Source organism: Alexandromys fortis, unplaced genomic scaffold (assembly GCF_014885135.2).
Source record: "Alexandromys fortis isolate MF-2015 unplaced genomic scaffold, M_Fortis_MF-2015_v1.1 scaffold_221, whole genome shotgun sequence".
Classification (NCBI taxonomy): domain Eukaryota; kingdom Metazoa; phylum Chordata; class Mammalia; order Rodentia; family Cricetidae; genus Alexandromys; species Alexandromys fortis.
In genome coordinates this window covers 262,795-280,161 of record NW_026068096.1, presented here as the reverse complement: position 1 = coordinate 280,161, position 17,367 = coordinate 262,795, and the positions used below count along the sequence as shown (strand labels likewise).

The following is a 17,367-nucleotide window of genomic DNA, read 5'->3' as shown; positions in this document are numbered from 1 at the left end:
GTAGCTTCGCATCAACTTCACACAAGCTGGAGTCATCAGAGGAAAGAACCTCAGTGAAGGAACGGCCTCCGTGAGATCCAGCTGTGGAGAGGGTCCAGCCCACTGTCAGTGTTTCCTTTCACTGGGCTGCGGTCCTGGGTTCTACAGAAAGCATACTGAGGAAGCCGTGGGGAGCAAGCCAGTGAGCAGCACCCTCCACGGCCTCTACATCAGTTCCTGCCCTGCTTGAGTGTCTGTCCTGATTTCCTTTGATGAACAGTGATGTGGAAATTTAAGCCAAATAAACCCTTTCCTCCCCAGCTAGCTTTTTGGTCATGGTGTTTTATTGCAGCAATTGTGACCCTAAGACACTCTATAAGTAAAAAGGAAATTTTTTTTCTGAATGACTGGTGTAACCCTAACCCCTAACCCATCTCACACTCCTCCTGGATCCACCACCACCCCAGTGAAAACTGTGTGTGTCATCGTTGGAATGGCTCTGCGGGGCACACAGGACCCTGAGGTCGCCTGAGTGGGAGAGGAGCCTGGGACCTTCTGGCGCAGTTGGGACTGTGACAGGGCATAGACGCCACAGCGGGAAACAGCCAAAGGTGCCTGTTAGCCGACTCAGAGCGACCAAGAGCCAGAACAGACGGTGAGACACACATGACCCACATGGGGACAGGAGTGGGGAGGGTGGGTGCCAGGGCTTGGATGATGAGGACATAACTTAGTGCAGGGAGACGGGAAGCTGTGGAGGATGCGGGGACAGCTGCACAAGGGTAAGAATGAGCTTCATGCCACTCAGCACTAACTGTGTTCCCACGTGCCTGTAGAGGCCACCACTGTCTTCCTTGATTGCTTCCACCTTGGTTTTTGAGACACTCTAAACCGCAGCTCATGGACTGGCTGTCAGCAAGTTCCCGGGATCTGTCTGCCCCAGACACACCCCACCACGCCCAGCCCAGCATGGCAGGATTGAACTCGGCATTTAAAGTTTGGGTGGCAAGCACCCTACTCACTCAGCCATCTCCCAAAGGCATTTTTTCTTTTTTTTAAGAAATGGTGAGCCGGGTGGTGGTGGCGCTCGCCTTTAATCCCAGCACTCGGGAGGCAGAGGCAGGCGGATCTCTGTGAGTTCAAGGCCAGCCTGGTCTCCAAGAGCTGGTTCCAGGACAGGCTCCAAAGCTACAGAGAAACCCTGTCTTCAATCCCAGCACGTGGGAGGCAAAGGCGTCTCAGTGAGCTCAAGGCCAGCCTGGTCTACCCAGCAAGTTCCAGGACAGCCAGGGCTGTCACACAGGAAACCCTGTCTCAATTACTTGCCCAGCACCCTGCAGCATAGACCTGGTAGACTTTCCTCCCTGGCGAGGTCCTGGCAGTGGCTCATCAGGTCCCTTCTCTGTTCCTGCTCAGTCTCCATGAGACACTGGGTGACACCCATAGGTGCCTTCTGGATGGGCTTGCTCCACCCCCAGCCCCTACCTTTAACAATAACCCCGAAGGAGCCAGAGTTTAGGAACAAAATTTATTCCGCTTTAAAACAGAATCCAAGAGAAAGATATGAAAAGGTGACTTCGCGAGACCTTCTGGGTTGTGGGGTCAAGGCCCCGATCCGCTGCTGGCACCCTGGCATCCAGCCCTGGTGGCCAAGGGCCTGCAGGAGCCTGGTGCCGAGCTGGGTGCCTGAGTCTCCCCTAACTCACGAGGAACATGCTTCGCAAAGGACGAGGGTAAACAGTGTTCTGAGTGCTCTCCTAATCGGGGCTGTGCAGTAATATACAAGGGCGCAGCAGCTACTCCCAGCGCGTCAGGGCAGACACAGAGAAATCAGCATGTCCCCTGCAGTCGGGGTCCCTTGGCGAGGGCCAGGTTGGATGTGGGGAGACTGGGTCCCCATCCTGACCTGTGTAGCACAGCCCCAAGGCCCTGGCATACTTGGCACACTGAGAAGGGCTAACACTTAGCTGCTTGGGGAGGCCCAGCCCTCACACACCTGTACAGTCCCAAGTCCTCTTCCGCTGTGCAGCAGACGCCCTACTCTTTGGGGACCGGGCCCTCCCAAGGGCTGTGTGGCCAGGACGACCCTGCCATCCACACAGTCCTGTGTGGTTGGGATGGCACAAGACTGGACCCTCAGCTGGAGACAGGAGAGGAGCCCAGCATGAGAAGGTAGGGAATCCATGGGCTGGAGGCCAGGAATGTGGGTGCTTGTCACAGCCACCTGTCCATATCCTGGGGCTCTGTCGTGTCCACTGGTCCCTTGTTCCCTTCTGCCTGGAACAGCAATTGTGGACAACTGCCCAGATTGGCGTGTGTCTCGTGGACACTCTGGGGCCTGGAGTCCAGCATGGCAGGCAGGACAAAGGCATGGCCAGATATTCAAGCCCAGAATGCACGTGCAAAAGTGAAGAAATCGGACAGATAGACATTGTAGTGTATATGAGCAACAGGGGGCCGCCTGTGTCCTCTCTGGTCATGGCCACCACCTCCTGGATGCTGGCCCTTGGGCTTGGGAAGCACCGGGCATGGTGCAGTGACTGGGGCCGGGGACCAAGGCGTGGGGCGAGGCCACTGCCCATGTATGGGGACGGACCTGAGAATATTTGGAAGAGGCCCCTGTGCATCCCGCTGTCACGGAGCCACACAGGAGGTGCCTCCAGCTGCCCAGTGCCTCCACTGCCCAGCTACACACAGCCCCTTAGGGTCCCCAGGATCTTTGCTGGCCAGGCCTTTGGGGAGCAGATCTCAGGGACTCAATGTCCCTGAAGGCTCTGCGGCAGGCCTGGCCCTGTCTGAGGCAGGGGGGCACACAGAAGTGACGGCCACTCAGAGCAGGGGACCTGCAGTGTGTCACCTGCCCTGCCAAGACAGAGTGCAGGAGAGTATTTCTCTTTTCTTCAAAAATAAAAACAAAACAAAAAAACGGTTAGGCACTTCCCAGGGTGGGCACGGGGGCCGCCCACCCCCACTTCTTGGAGTCTGGGGAGCAGATGGTGCAGGTTGTGAGTATGCATGGGATATCAATAACTTAGAAAAGGGAGACTCTGTGGTCCCCAAACCTCCAGCCTTCCTGGAGGACTTGAACTCAGGACCATGGGCTTGGGCTGCAGTGTCCCTGACCTTGATCACCTTGTGGCCGTAGGGGACTCTTTGGGAGGGCCCACTACTGCTCATCATGTGTTTCTCTCTCTCTAATCTCTCTCTCTCTTTCCCTAGGAAAAAAAAACTCAAGCCACAAGGAGTCAAGGCCAGAAAGAGGCTACCCCTGCCCTGGAGGATCGGTGACAGGGACAGGAAGTGAAGAGGGAAAAGAGACCCCAGCCCCAGTGCGCCCTGGCCCGTGGTTTGGGTCATGGGATGCGGAGGGAGCTGGCCCTGGTGGTGGCCACACCCTGGTCACACCAGGTTGTACTCCTTCAGGTTCAGCTGCAGGATGGTGTCCTTCACGGCGGCAAACACGAAGCGGATGTTCTCAGTGTCGGTGGCGCAGGTGAAGTGTGAGTAGATGATCTTGTCGCTGTCGGGGTTCAGGTCCACAAACATCTTCAAGATGAACTCACGTGCGGCCTGTGCGTCCCGCTGCGGCCCTGCAGGGAAATGAGCAAGGGCTGAGTCAGTGGCAGCCAGGCCTTGGGGTGACAGTGGGGACATGGGGCAGTGCTCACCGTCGAACTCGGGGAAGTAGTCGACCAGGTGTGAGTGTAGGATCTTGTCTTCTAGAAGGTCCTTCTTGTTGAGGAAGAGGATGACGGACGAGTTCTGGAACCAGGGGTAAGTGATGATGGTACGGAACAGCGCCTTGCTCTCCTCCATGCGGTTCTGTGGGCCGCACACACGGTGAGCAAGCTACCCATGCCTGGCCCCCTCCTGGCCCCCATGAGTGTCCCCAGTGTCACCTCGTTGTCTGACTCCACCAGGACCTGGTCATACTCGCTCAGGGCCACTAAGAACATGATGGACGTCACGTTCTCGAAGCAATGGATCCACTTCCTGCGTTCTGACCTCTGCCCGCCCACGTCCACCATCCTAAAGGGAGACCACATGACACCTCAGCTCCTGGGTGCTGCCTGCAGCCCACGTCCGTTCCTGAAGGACGACCAGGCAGGCGTCCTTGTAGATGTTCAAGTCCCTTACACAGATGGGGCAGTTTTTACCAGAACCTGGGTAACTTTCAGACCAGAATCCCTCTATATGGCTCAGAACCACATAGCCCTGCACAAGCTGGGGCAGACATCCTTTCCCTGCATTTGTGCTCTGGCCTAACTCAAGGAGGGTGACAGCCTCTACCCCATGGACTTTACCTGCTGGTGGTATGGGAAACATAGGGCTGCCCATCTGGCCACACCTGGCCAGGACTCAAGGTTGCTGGCCATGCAGTCCCCATTGGAGTGGCCGTGGCAGTCTAAGATGGACACTTGGCTGCGGGGGCATGTGCCTAGGAGGGGCCGCCACAGGGAAGGAAGGACATGGTACACTCATGCCCTGGGAAGGCCTTACACGGGAGCACATCTCTGCCCTGATGTCATGGCACTGTCAGGGGTTTGTACAAAAAGGCAGGAGAGGCAGAGATGGCACAACATGCCTGCAGGTCAAGGGAAATGACTGGGCCAACTGTCACCTAACCCATCCTGACCTCATCGTGAACGCTGCTGACGGTGGCCCTCCTGAGTCTGTGGGTGCACAGGCTCACTGGGGTCCCAGGGAGGGGTCCTGCCAGGCTCTCCAAGCAGGGGCTGCCTCAGGGCCTTCTCCATATGCCCGCCAGCCCATATGCCTCATGGCACCCTGGCCGTCACCTGAAGATGATGTTCTCCAGGTCGAACGGGTACTCGATGATGCCCGTGGTGGGCACGCGCACCCGTAGCACATCCTGTTGGGTGGGCAAGTAGCCCACGGTGGCGATGCGGTCCACGTCCGTCAAGTAGCTGCAGTGGAGGAGCATGCGCTCAGGAGCTGCTATGTACAGTGGCGCAGATCCCACACCCACAAGAGACAGGGACTTGGTACTGTGTGGCACAAACTGGGGACTGGAGGGGCCAGCGGCCTGGTACACTGCCTCCATGGGCCTAGGGACACAAGTGTCCCAAACAGAAAATGATCCCAGGACAGCTGGAACGGGGCCCACAGCACAGGGGACACCTCATAAAGCTCAACTCAGGGTCAGAGTGGTTGTGGGCTTAGAACAGGCAAGCCAGTCAGGGACAGCCGCTGGTGACACTCACTGCTGACCTGGGAGCCCGTGTGACTCTCCTGAGCTGTGATGGCCCCTAAACATGCTCAGCCAGCCAGGGCCGAGCCTCCTCCCAGTGAAGCTATGGGGAATGGGGAGAGGCTGCAAGGAGGGTGGTCTACTGGACCCGCTGAGAGGCCTGAGCTTGAGGAGAATCAGTAGGGGGTTGGGCCAGCCTTAAACTGTGTGCTCCCACAGATCTGGAGGGCAGTGCAGAGAGCTGGCCAACCTTGTGGGCAATGAGGCTACGGACAGGCCACCCCCATCCTATGGCCCCTGGGGCCTTGGGTTAGCCATGCATGCCAGCCCCACTCACTACTTAGCCGAGTCAGACAGCTGGAACTCCCGCCTGCGATCGTAACACTCCTGGACCCCAGGGTCACTCCACAGCGTCTTGATGGCGTTCACGTACTGGTGCTCGAAGGTGGTAACTTTCTCTACATCCACCTCCCGGATCAGGAGTGCATTGGCCTGACGGAGGGAGGGCAGGCCATGAACTCTGGGGGGCCCTGGCCAAGCAGGGAGCCTGCAGAGTTGGCAGAGCAGTTAGGGGAGCTGCAGCTGGGGTTCACAAGGCTTAGGCCTCCTGGAGGCAACAGACCCAGCAAACCCAGCAGCAACCGGGGCGAGCGCCTCACAACCCGTGTTTCCTGGCCATGCCAACTAAACTGTGATCCACTGTGTGGGTGGAGGCAAGGACTCAGGGAGTAGAGGATGAATCTGCATTTCCCTTTCAGCAGGCCTTAGTTTTCTGAAACAAGGTCACATGATCCAGGCTGACCTTGAACTCATCCTGGCACTCTAGAATGGCAGATGAGTATATCTGAGTTATTGGTGTGTGTGCGCACGTGTATACACATGTAACCCAAGGCTTCATGTCCTCCAGACGAGCCTCTACCCACAAGAATCCCGCCCAAACCCTGCACCTGCTCCTGGGAGGTCCAGAAAGGGGACTTCAGACTGGGGCTGTACCTCCTTTGTGAGCTACTGAGATGTGGCCCCTTCCACAGCCCCAGGCCAGAGGAGCCAGTGATCACACCAGCGCCCAGCGCCCAGGGGCCTGATTGCGGGTGGATCATACTCTTCCCAAGGTGGCTCTACACTGCTCACACAGCACCTACCAGGATGCCTGGGCCTCATTCAATCCTGGGGGGGGGGGAAGCATCTGCCCATTTGCATGTCCTTAAGTGGGAAGAACCCCAAGCATGACAGTGACTGCCCTGACCCTTGTGTAGGGTAGGAAGCTTCCAGAACCTGCCCCCATCGCCCTGTTTGTGGAAAGAGCCAGAAAGGAGAGCTCACCCACAGCACTGGGCTACGGTGCCCTCCCTGCCCTAGATAGCCTGGACAACCATAGTCAAGAGGCTGTAGAGACACTGGCGTTGGGCAGGCTGAGAGCCAAGGTGCCCCCACATATCCAGAGCCACAGGACCCTAACTAGATGCCAGGGGCTCTGCAGGTCCCCATGATCTGACTCGAGGTTCTTCTGACAATACCTGGCCCTTAAGAGACAGAGGCAGAGGGATGGCAGGCTGCAGACCGACTGGACTACTAAGGAAGACCTTGTTTCTAAAGCACCGGGGTTGGGGGCCTGGCTCAGTGTGACTTCAGACCCAACAGGCTCCACCCAATTTCAAGACAAAATAAGCCGGGCGGTGGCTCAGGAGGCAGAGACAGGCGGATCTCTGAGTTTGCGGCCAGTCTGGTCTACAGAGTGAGTTCCAGGACAGCCAGGGCTACAGAGAAACCCTGAATTGGGGGGGGGGGGGTGAAGAAGTCCAGAGGGCATCGGTCTCCAGGTAGTCAGGTAGGTAGGAGGACAGCCTGACCAGCCCCCACCCTCACCTTGTTCTGCTCATACTTGTAGAGGATCTTGAGCGTCTCCATGGCGCGCACCATGGCCTGCATGGCGGTGAAGATGTTCTGGTACACCAGCTTGGTGAAGCCACGCTTGTCCTCCTCCGAGTAGCCGGCGCCGTGGATGATGCGCATCTGCTTGATGAAGGTGCTCTTCCCGCTCTCCCCAGTGCCTGCAGATGGCATTCATTCCTCACCGCATGCTTGCAAGTTCCAACCCCCGCCCACTTGCCCCCCAGATGTTCTCCCAATCCCTAGGGGTCATGCTCCCACCTGAGAGCACCAGGCACTCCCCACTCCCTCAGGAGCACGGGGTGCCTGCTCACCAGCTGCTTGTCCCGGGCCCTTCCATGCCTAAGGCCTAGCAGCCCTGGGGCCTCGCCACCAGCCCCCACCAGCCCCCACCAGCCCCCATGACAGAAGGTCCCCCGAGGTCAGTGTTAATCCCCACTGACCCCCTGCAGCCAACGAGCAAGGCTCACACATGGTCAGCACCAGGGGTGCTCACTTGGTCACCACAACCCTGCTCTCAGCATGGACCCTACCCACACCTCCTACACCTGAAGGTGTGCTGGACGCTTGGCCCCTGCAGGAAACGCCCAGGGCTGGCCCCAGGGAGGCTGCTGGCCTCAGGCAGAAGGCCCTGGGGACAGCTGCTGTGCAGCTGCAGAGTGGGCAGCGGCTCCCTGCCCCGCTGCTCTGAAGCTGTTCTCTCTAGGCCGCATATGCTGGTCCCAAATGTTAGGAACTGTGCTACAGCTGTCCCAGCCCTCTGGTGGGGGTGCCTGCAGCCATGAGCGCTCCTCAGATGCTTCATCTAGAGCTCAACCCCCTCTCCAGGCCAGCCAGGGCCGCACTGTGTGAAGGACAGGATATCATCAACTCTTTGGCATGTGTGGTGTAGTGTATGACACACGCATTAGGTCCTGGATGGGAAGGAAGCAGAGAGCTGTGCCGGTACACTGAAGCTGCGTCAGCACGAGGACCAACACCGGGCGCCCGGAGGTGAGGGTGCTCCATCCACCTACAACCTCAGTGCTCGGAGTGCAGGCGGCCCGGTAAACTAGCCTGGGCTCAAGTGGGGCTGGCTTGGTGAAGTACAGGAGGAATGGAGGAAGACATTGGGCACTACCCTCTGCCTCCACATTCATATGCACACGTGCGCCTGTGAGGACACACATGCAGTGAAGCACACACTCATGCCAATAAAGTAGAGGTGTAAAACAGGCACAGGGCTGTGGCTCACGGACAGAGCTCCCACAGAACCTCCCAGTGAGGGGCTGGTGCTGGAGAGGGCCTGTGTGAGGTCCTGAGCTTCACCCCAACACTGAATACATACAAAAAACTACTGCGAACCCACAGCCCAATGGTTCTCAACCTGTGGGCCATGACCCCTTTAAGGGTCAAACAGCCTTTTTACAGGGGTCACCTAAGACCAACAGAAAACACAGATATTTACATTATGATCAATGACAGTAGCAAAATTACAATTATGAAATGGCAACAAAGTAATCTTATGGTTGGGGTCCTCACAGCATGAGGACCTGTGTTTAAAGGGTCACAGCATCAGGAAGGCTGATACATCAGCAGCTGTGTGAGAGTTCTCACCCAGGCAGGAACAGCGCAGGGCAAATGGCTCAATAGAAAGGCCCTGCCCCGCCCACAGTGAATGATGGACATGACGGGAGAAAGACACTCACATCCAGGGCACAGATGCTATCGAGTACACTGGGTTTAATCAAAGAATTACAAGAGCATATCAGGGACTTGGGAGGTGGTGACGCATACCTTTAAGCCCAGCGGTCAGGAGGCAGAGACAGAAGGTCTCTGAGTTCCAGGCCAGTCTGGACAGCATCATGGCCTCAGCTGGCACCGGTCCAGCAGAGCTCTCCAGGAACACAGTGAACGCCCACTTGTTCATGCATTCCCTGCAGAGACTCCCAGGCTGTCACACGCGCACACACACACATGCACACGCATATGTGAACTCCTGCTTTTGGGCAGGGAAAACTGCAGTGCAGCCCAGGCTGGCTGCATGAAGTCCCTACCATAAACTGAGCCAGTGACAGAGTCTTCAACAGAGGGAAAGCAAGGGGGCAAGCTGCGAGGGACCATGCGGAAGACAGAGTATTCCTACTATCCCCTTAGACTCTGTCCCTTCTGGAGTTGCAGATTCTAAACATTAAGACCCAAGGCTTGGCTGGGTGGTAGTGCACGCCTTTAATCCCAGCACTTGGGAGGCAGAGGTAGGAGGATCTCTGTCAGTTCGAGGCCAGCCTGGTCTACAGTGTGAGTTTCAGGATAGCGAGGGCTACACAGAGAAACCCTGTCTTGAAATCCACCCTCCCCCAAAAAGCAAAAAAAAAAAAAAAAAAAAAAAAAAAAACCCATGACAACTTGCTGTTCTTGTGGAGGACCTGGGTTGGGTTTTCAACACCCACCGCGGTCAGCTCCACCCCCAGCTCTTGGGATCTGTCTCCCTCTTGTGTCCACCACATGTAAAAAAAATTACTACAACTTTTTCTGCTCTTACGACTCAGGCCCACAGAAACACAGGGGTGTCCCATAGCTTTCGTCACTGTGCCCTTGCCAGCAACCAGCAGGTCCCAGTGTCCTGCCCTGGGCCCACTGAGCTTGGCCTAACACATTGCCCAAGGAGGCCACATGCAAGCAGGCAGCTGCCAAAAGATGACAAGCCACCATACTGGGTGGAAAAGGGCCACTGTAATGATGGGCCCAGACAAAAGAGGGCCACCACAAGAACCCAAGTCCAGCAGGAACTCAGGCTTCTGGACAGCAAGCTAGGCCTGGCTGGGTCCAAGCTTCAGCCCACCCTGTGGGCTTGACTACAAAGTAACAGCATGTGCCAGGGTCAAGGGCCCAGCTGGGGCCAGTACCCGGGCAGAGCCACTCCACTGTGTGGCTTCACTAGTGGCAATGTCTCTGGGAGCCAACTTCACCACTGTCATGTCCTGTCACCCCACATCCAAGAGCGGGGTACAGGCTCAGGATCCCCCATGCAGCAGACCCAAGTCATACTTGGGGCTACACACAACAGCCAGTGTCCATGGTCATGAACAGGGGTGGCATTAAGGAGTCCTGGGGGGTGGTACCCCTCCCCTAGCTCAGAGTCAGCTCCCCATGCCTTCCTGCCCAGGGCAGAGTCAGGTGCACCTGTGGACTAGCAGCAGGTGTGAGACCTGGACGAACGGATCACAAAGCAAGGGCAGAGGAATGCCCGGCTGGCGCCTTTCCCTGGGGAAGCTGTATGTGGTGTCAGTGAGGGTTCTGACACTGCTCATCTCTGCTTCCAACCTCTGAGCCCACAGACAACAGCACTTTTTACACACGTCCAGAAAACACCAGGATAAAGCCATTGAATTCATACAGCCTGTGGTCCTCAGCCAGCTCGTGCTGGGGTGGTTTGATACTGGGGGTCCCCAGGCATCCTGCTGCCCCTGCTGACACCAGGTCTGCTGTATCCATCTGAAGACTAAGGTACCCACAGAGCAGGACATGGACTGCAGCTGGCAGACCACACAGCGTGCACCCAGCAGAGCCCAGAAAGGCTGGCCAGAGCCAGACCTGTTCAAACAGGCCACTCAGACCTCCCCAGTGGGAAGAGAGGAGATGGAGGGACTAAGCCTCCACCCTGGGAGAGAGGCAGAAGGGAGAAGATGCTGTAAGGCAGGGACAGACAGACAGATGAAGGATGAAGGGATGGATGGGTGGAAGGGTGGGAGAATGGGGTTGGAGCATGCAGACACTGGCTGTGGTACCCATCCCCTGGCACAGTGTTCACATATGTTCACAGTCTCAGCATCAGAATCACCTCACAGAGGCTGCCAGCTGGGTGTTGGCGCCAAAGACTGAGGTGGGAAGAGGAGGCAGGAATGCCCCTCACATCCTGGCTGACGCTGGAACATGCGGAGCCGCATGTTTGTCATCTCCCCGTGGAGGCCCTCAGTAACCCAGTGAGTCAACCTGGAGTCAGGTGAGGAAGTGCAGCCCCATGCAAGCTACAGCAGCACCCACAGGCTCAGGCCCCGCCCACAGGCTCAGCGGGGGACCTATCATGGAGACCTACTTGAAGGAACTGAGTCACAGAACAGTTAAGTGGCCTGATGTCACAAGGTCACTGCATGACAGGCCCGAACACAGCTGCATGTTGTGGCTTTAAGGCTTGGTTCCCGTCCTGTCTCATGACAGCGCCCTGGGTAGTGAAAATCACAGCTGTAAGGGTGACGCCTGCCTGCCACCAACAGTCGCGGGCCATATGCACCAGTCTCTGAACTCGTTGCTGTGATCTTATCTCTGGGCTGGTGGCAAAGTCTCCCATGGGCCCCAGTGTGTGGGCACCGTTGGCCTCAGAGGGTCATAGGCCACACCAGTGGCCGATAGTGAAGGCTCATGTTCTCTACTGCACAGCAGCCCAGACTGAGCACCCCCACAACCTGCAGGCACTACTCTTGGGCATACCCCCTGCCCTGGGCCTCCACACGTCCCCAGGCAGTAGTACCAGGTCCGGCGACCACAGCGGACACTGGCTGACAGCAGCTGTCTTCACCACACGTTGGAAGGCTTTCCTCACTTGGTTTTCTTTCTTCAGACAGGGTCTCACTATGTAGCCCAGGCTGGCCTAGAACCCACAGATCTGCCGGCCTCTGCCTCTTCAGTGGTGGGATCAAAGGCATGCCTCGCACCCAGGGAGTCTAAAGGTATGGCCTCCCAGCTTTAAGCCTCTGGAGGGAATGCATGGAACAGCAAACCTGCACTGTGCGCTGGGAGCGTGAAACCAGCCTGGGCTACAGAATGGTCAGGGCTGTGGCTACAGCTGAGTGGTGGGCACACGTGAGGCCCCAGGTCCTATCCCCAGCACCCACTAACCAAGCTCACCAGCATTTGCTCCTCCTAGGTGGAAGCGGGAAGAACAGAAGTTCAAGGTCACCACCAGCTAGTAGTGAGTAGTAGAGTGGGCTCTGAGACAGAAAATCAAACCCTATTCATGTGGGCTAGGCACCAAGAATGCACAGGTAGGGCTGGATCCCCAGCCCCTCCAGGGCTTCCCTGCAAATTCCTCATGATGCCCATCAGTCTCCTGTCTCCAAACAGGGCCAAGCCAGTGACCCTGTGCCCACCATATGGCCCTTCAGGACACCCTGTGGGCTCAAACTTCAGTACTCTGGCAAAGGGGCAGAGTTGGACTGCCCAGTTCGCCAGCTGTCACATCCTCATGTGACAACGTTACTTGAGGGGAGGGGACACACCAGGAAGTCCAGACCCTGTCCCTGCCCCTAGCAGCCACAGCAACGCTGGAACGGCCTGTGCTCAGAGCTGTCAACTGTGGACAGGCCCAAGGCAGGGGCCCACCACTGACCGTGTGGAGCCTCTGAGGATGGCCATGATGCAACAGCACGGTGTTCCCCAGAGTGACCACATCCTGTCACACAGCCACCCTCGGACCTTGTGGCGACCCAGAAGCCAGTCCCCTGCAGAGGTGGGTATGGGGCCAGCAGTGCACCAGCCTGGGTATGCAGAATACAGACAAAACCTGCACCTAGCGCTTGGCACTCTGAGCACCGCAGATCCTGGGGACACTGCTGTGGGTGTACCTGGGTCCCCAGGCAGTCGCTAAGGACACACAACTGTTCAGGGGACACTGCAGTAAGTGCCATGCTGCCTCATACTGAATCCCACAGCACTTCCTACCACGCAGGGACAATGCTCCCACTTGATAGATGAGGAAACTGAGGCCAGGATACCCAAAGAAAACTCGTGGTCTTAACCAAGGTACACCCCCACATGGGGCAGCTTGAAGGACCAGAGGGGGGACTGCCCAGGGTGTCCCCTGTGCATCCTGAGTAGCTGGTTCCAATGACCAAGGGGTCCACTCCATAGGAACAGCAAAGCCCACGGGTGTGGGTGTCATGTACGAAGCAGAGGACACGGCATGGAAACAGTGGTAACCTGGACAGCGTGCTGCTCCTGGACCCCATCCCAGAAGCACGTTGAGAACATGCGTGGCCGTTACACTGGGGAGCTACGGGCACAGTGGATGGAAGCAGGAATTGCTATCCAGTGTCCTGCAGGGACTGGGGTGCCTCACAGGGAACAGTCAGGTACAGTGACTCTGCCACCCAAGTTGAGGAGAGTGTCTCCAATAGAGGAACCAAGGAAACAGGGAAAAAAGTCCCAACAATGACAAACAGCTGTGATCAGCAGTGGCTGGATGCAGTGCCCCCCAGCTCCCAACCCGCCTAGCCCCAGGGAAACTGAGGCACAGACCTGCACACACGGCTACACAGTGAACAGTGAAGCCCACCGTGCACACACTAGGCCTTCTCCATGCTAGGCCACTGCCTGGGGTCCAGGGAGATTGCAGTTCAGCTCCTGTAGACACCTCAATTCTGCTCTGAGCCTTAGTGATTGTGGGGGGCAGCTACACCTGAACCCAGAAGTCTCCAGCAGAGCAGCACATACCCCCAGCCTGATGTTGCTACGATGATACCCTGGCTGGCTTCCTCCTGGGGACATAAAGAGTCTCTCAAGACACCAGTCAGTGGGTGACAGAGTGAATAACTGGTCCAAGGGCTGAGCTACCTCGCTCTGCATTCACCATGCTCCCAGGGCCACAGCCTGTCCCCAGCAGGGCCATCAGTGTTGTGGTCCTAGCTGAAGCAGGTGGCCTGAGTAGAGAGGCAAGCTGTGCTTCCCACAGGCAGCAGGCCGCAGCGCAGGCTGCTGCAGACGTCTTAGGGAACTGTTGGCACAGGGCTGAGGGGGCCACCACTGCCCCGGTCACCTCTGACTCAGGATAAGTCTCATCACAAAGTGGGGACACCTTAGAGATACAACCTGTCCCTGCTTCTGGAGACAGGGTCTCATGCAGCTCAGGCTAGTCTCAAACTCCCTATGTAACCTAAGAGGACCTTGAACTCCTGATGTGTCTTCACCTCCCAGGCCTGTGCCCCAACATCTGCTCTGTGTGGTGCAGGGGATGGAGTGTGTCTTGTGCGTCTTGCTGGGAATAAGTTCAAGGACCCCAGGGGGAGGGGCGGCACATCCTGGCCTCCTGAGGAGTGGCCTGAAGCCACCAGGATCTTGGGACAGGAGCAGCAAGTAGGGAGCCAGCTGAGGCCTCCTTCCCAGGGCGGGAGGCCAGCCCAGCCCTTGGGCCACCCCCGCCGGATCCCTGGCCTTTGGCCGCCCAGCCCGCGGCTCAGGACAGGAAGCTGGGAGCCAACCGCCTGCTTTATTTAGAAAGCCGGGCCCAGCCGGGCCCAGCCCTGCCCAGCCTCAGGGACAGGGATTTCCAAGTGAGACCTCTGGGTGGCTGGCTCCCCAGTGGCAGGACTGCTCTGTCCTAGCCTGGAGTCACACAGGGAGGCAGAGGCCCCAAGGCTCAGCAGAGTCTGAGGACCATGGGGACCTCAGAACAGTGGTGACATGAGTGGAAATGGACGCCTTGCTTGCTAGAAGGGCCTCTCCGGTTAGTCCCGTGTGCATCACTGGTCACCACAAGAACCACCTGGAGTGTCACAGGAAAAGCCGGGAGTGTGGCACCCCGCAATGGAAGGTGTGCACAGTCAGCCCTGTGTGGCTTCACTTCTGAGAACTTGCTCTGGTCACCAGTCAGTTTTGCAAGTTGTTATTTTACACCAGACACCACCATGTGTGACTGAGCAGGGGTTCTAAGCCTGGGGACACTGAGTGATGCACAGGGATGCGTCTCACTACCCTGCAGTGCCCAGGACGCCCACTGTAAGAACAAAACGGGACACTGGGCTGAACCTCTCTGCCTGGCTGAACAATCTCCCCAGGCCACATGTGAACCGGCAGGGTGTGACGGGACACACCAGCGAACAAAACCCATCCCCAGACTGTTCCCCACAGGTGCACGGTCAGTGTGAGGGCGGCGGCTTTAAGCCTGGGGGATAAGGCCAGAATCCAGTACAGAGATGGGGATCCTGCCTGCTCTGGAGCCACAGGTCCCCCTGTAGACAGCCGTTGTGGGATGAGGGACAGTGTCATGAGCGCGATGCACGCAGGAGAGTAGAGCAGGTTCCAAGGTAGACCCCTCGCCCCGCTCACAGAAACCCTCCCAATGGCTGGGACCAAAGGCTGTCAGGATAGTCACTTTTCTGAGCTCCCAGAGCCAAGGTCAAGGCCACCTCCTCTGGGAAGCCCTCCCAGCAAGGCACTGAGCACTGCCAAATGCTCAGGCGTGTCCTACTCAAGAACACTGTCCCTCTTCTACTCTCTCTGTGCAGCAGCTCCAGACGCTTCCGTGGAAAGGGTGTGAGGGCACGGGGGCACCAAGAACAAGTTTGTAGGATGGAGGGATTGTACCATGTGCAGGTCAACGCGGAGCCCCTCAGCTGCCGGCCAGTTCAGCCAGGCCAGAGCGCAGGACCAGGGAGCACCCCTGAATCTGAGGGGACTTCAAGGCCAGCGCTGGGGAAGGGACAGAGCTGGGATGACACACCACTGGGCTTGGTCACCTGATGTCATCCTTATGAAGCAGCTTACTGTCCCCAAGAGAAAGTTGACCCTCTGCAGAGGTTAGCTAGAGCCACACTGTAACCCCCAAATGGCTACCATGGGGCCACTGTTGTTCGCCCTGGGCTTGTCTTCTCCTTACCCCTCCCTTCCTGGAAGGCAGCTTTGAGGGAATTCCAACATGCTGGGGGAAGTAACTGAGGCTCCTCTACCCTAGAGCACACAGGCCACAGCAACAGGAGACAGTGCCCCTACCTGTCCTCTCCCATGTAAGAAAGCCAGTCCCACTGCTCCCGTCCTCCTAGTCTAGGGCTCCACAGTCCCTTCCTCAGGTTCTCCAAGGCCACCTCTTGCCCTGAGCCTCAGTTCCTAGACTGAGGCTCGTCTCACCAAGGAGCTGGGAGGGGTGGTGGGGCTCCCCAGTCTGTCTGTTTTGTAAACCTCCGCAGGGCCCAGGCAACCTTGCCCTCATTTGGGGCTCTTAATTGGGGTAACAACAAGGGGACAGCTGGACCTGGGCTCCCTGGCTCCCAGCAACAGGTGGGCCTTGAGGAGTCAGAACCCCAGTGAGCAGGAGACACTCACTGAGCTTCTCTGGGGTGGACGGCATGAGGAGAGGACAAGACGGGACCCTAGAGGGACGGGCAGGAAGGCTGCAAGGCTGACTGTTGGGACAACCCACCAGGTTCGGGTGAACAGAAGCCCAAAGAAGGAGAGCCACCCACTCTCCTGCACCCAGCTCCAATGTGGAGGAATTCAGAGATCTACAGAACAGGGAGGGAGGCAGGGGAGTAGCCATGAAAGGAACCAGCCTAGAGCAAAGCAGGACTTTTGGGGTGTCTAGTCCTTGGAGGCAGAGAAAAGGGTGCAACCAAGTGGGAACTATCCTGGGGAATCTGGAAGCCCAAGGGGTGTCATGAGGGCAGGGCAGCCTACAGCGTTCACCGAGGGGAGAGAGGAGAGCAGACCGGTGCAGCAGGGCCAGAGGCCAGCGCCTTGCAAGAATTCTCAGGAGAGAGAGAAAGCAAGTCCCCAAGTGTGCTGAGGACCGACGTGGCCAGGAGATGCAGAAACCTGCCTCCTCGGATATCAGAGGCAGGAGGCTGACTCCGAAGGAATCTAAAGTCTGAGCAACAGGCAGGCTGGCCACAAAGGGTCGCACAGGCTGAGCCCCGGGGACGGCACGGCGGAGACTGGCCACCGCAGGCCCAGGCCACCTGCACAGCGCAGGGTGCAGCAATCCCGGAAGGGCTGACCGCTGCGGGGCAGCGCTGACCAGTTGCTCCGGGGACACCCGGGGTGGCCCGGCCGGCCTTGGGCAGCGGGCCGGGGTTGGCGGGGGGAGGGGAGGGGAGGGTGGTCGAGTGAGGCTGTCACCTAGCGCTGCTGGCGCTGCAGGGTCGCCCGAGTCTGAGACCCTGGCGGGCGCGGGCGCCCTGCGCGCGCGGGGACCCCCGGCAGGGCCCGGATGCCCCGGTCGCCCACCCGGCCCCCGTGACAGAGGTCCCACGGCACGGGGACGCGGCTCACCGAGCAGCAGCAGCTTGAGCTCGCGCCGGGCATCGCGCTTGTCCCGCCGCAGTTGCTTCTCGATCTCCGCGTTGATGCGCTTCGACTCCTTCACCTCGTCGCTCAGGCAACACGCCATCATGGACTCCAGAGTCATCGTCGTGGTCCCCCGGCCGCCGCCGGCCCGGCCCTGCCTCGTCCCGGTTCCTCAAGGCCCGGCCCGGCCCCAGAGGTGCGTCCGCCGTCCGCGCCGCGCAGCGCAGCCGCCACTGCCGCCACCCGCAGCCGCC

General features: G+C 58.3%; 1 protein-coding gene across 1 annotated transcript; it reads right to left on the bottom strand.

Annotated features, from left to right (window-relative positions):
* Positions 1–1,493: 1,493 nt before the first annotated feature.
* On the bottom strand, positions 1,494–17,367 carry Gna11 (G protein subunit alpha 11). Its single transcript, XM_050123512.1, has 7 exons — positions 17,099–17,367; positions 7,058–7,242; positions 5,529–5,683; positions 4,779–4,907; positions 3,879–4,008; positions 3,648–3,801; positions 1,494–3,569 (listed from the first exon to the last, which is right to left on the bottom strand). Exons 1-7 carry the CDS (start codon positions 17,232–17,234, stop codon positions 3,379–3,381), a joined length of 1,080 nt encoding a protein of 359 aa, XP_049979469.1. The 5' UTR covers positions 17,235–17,367; the 3' UTR covers positions 1,494–3,378.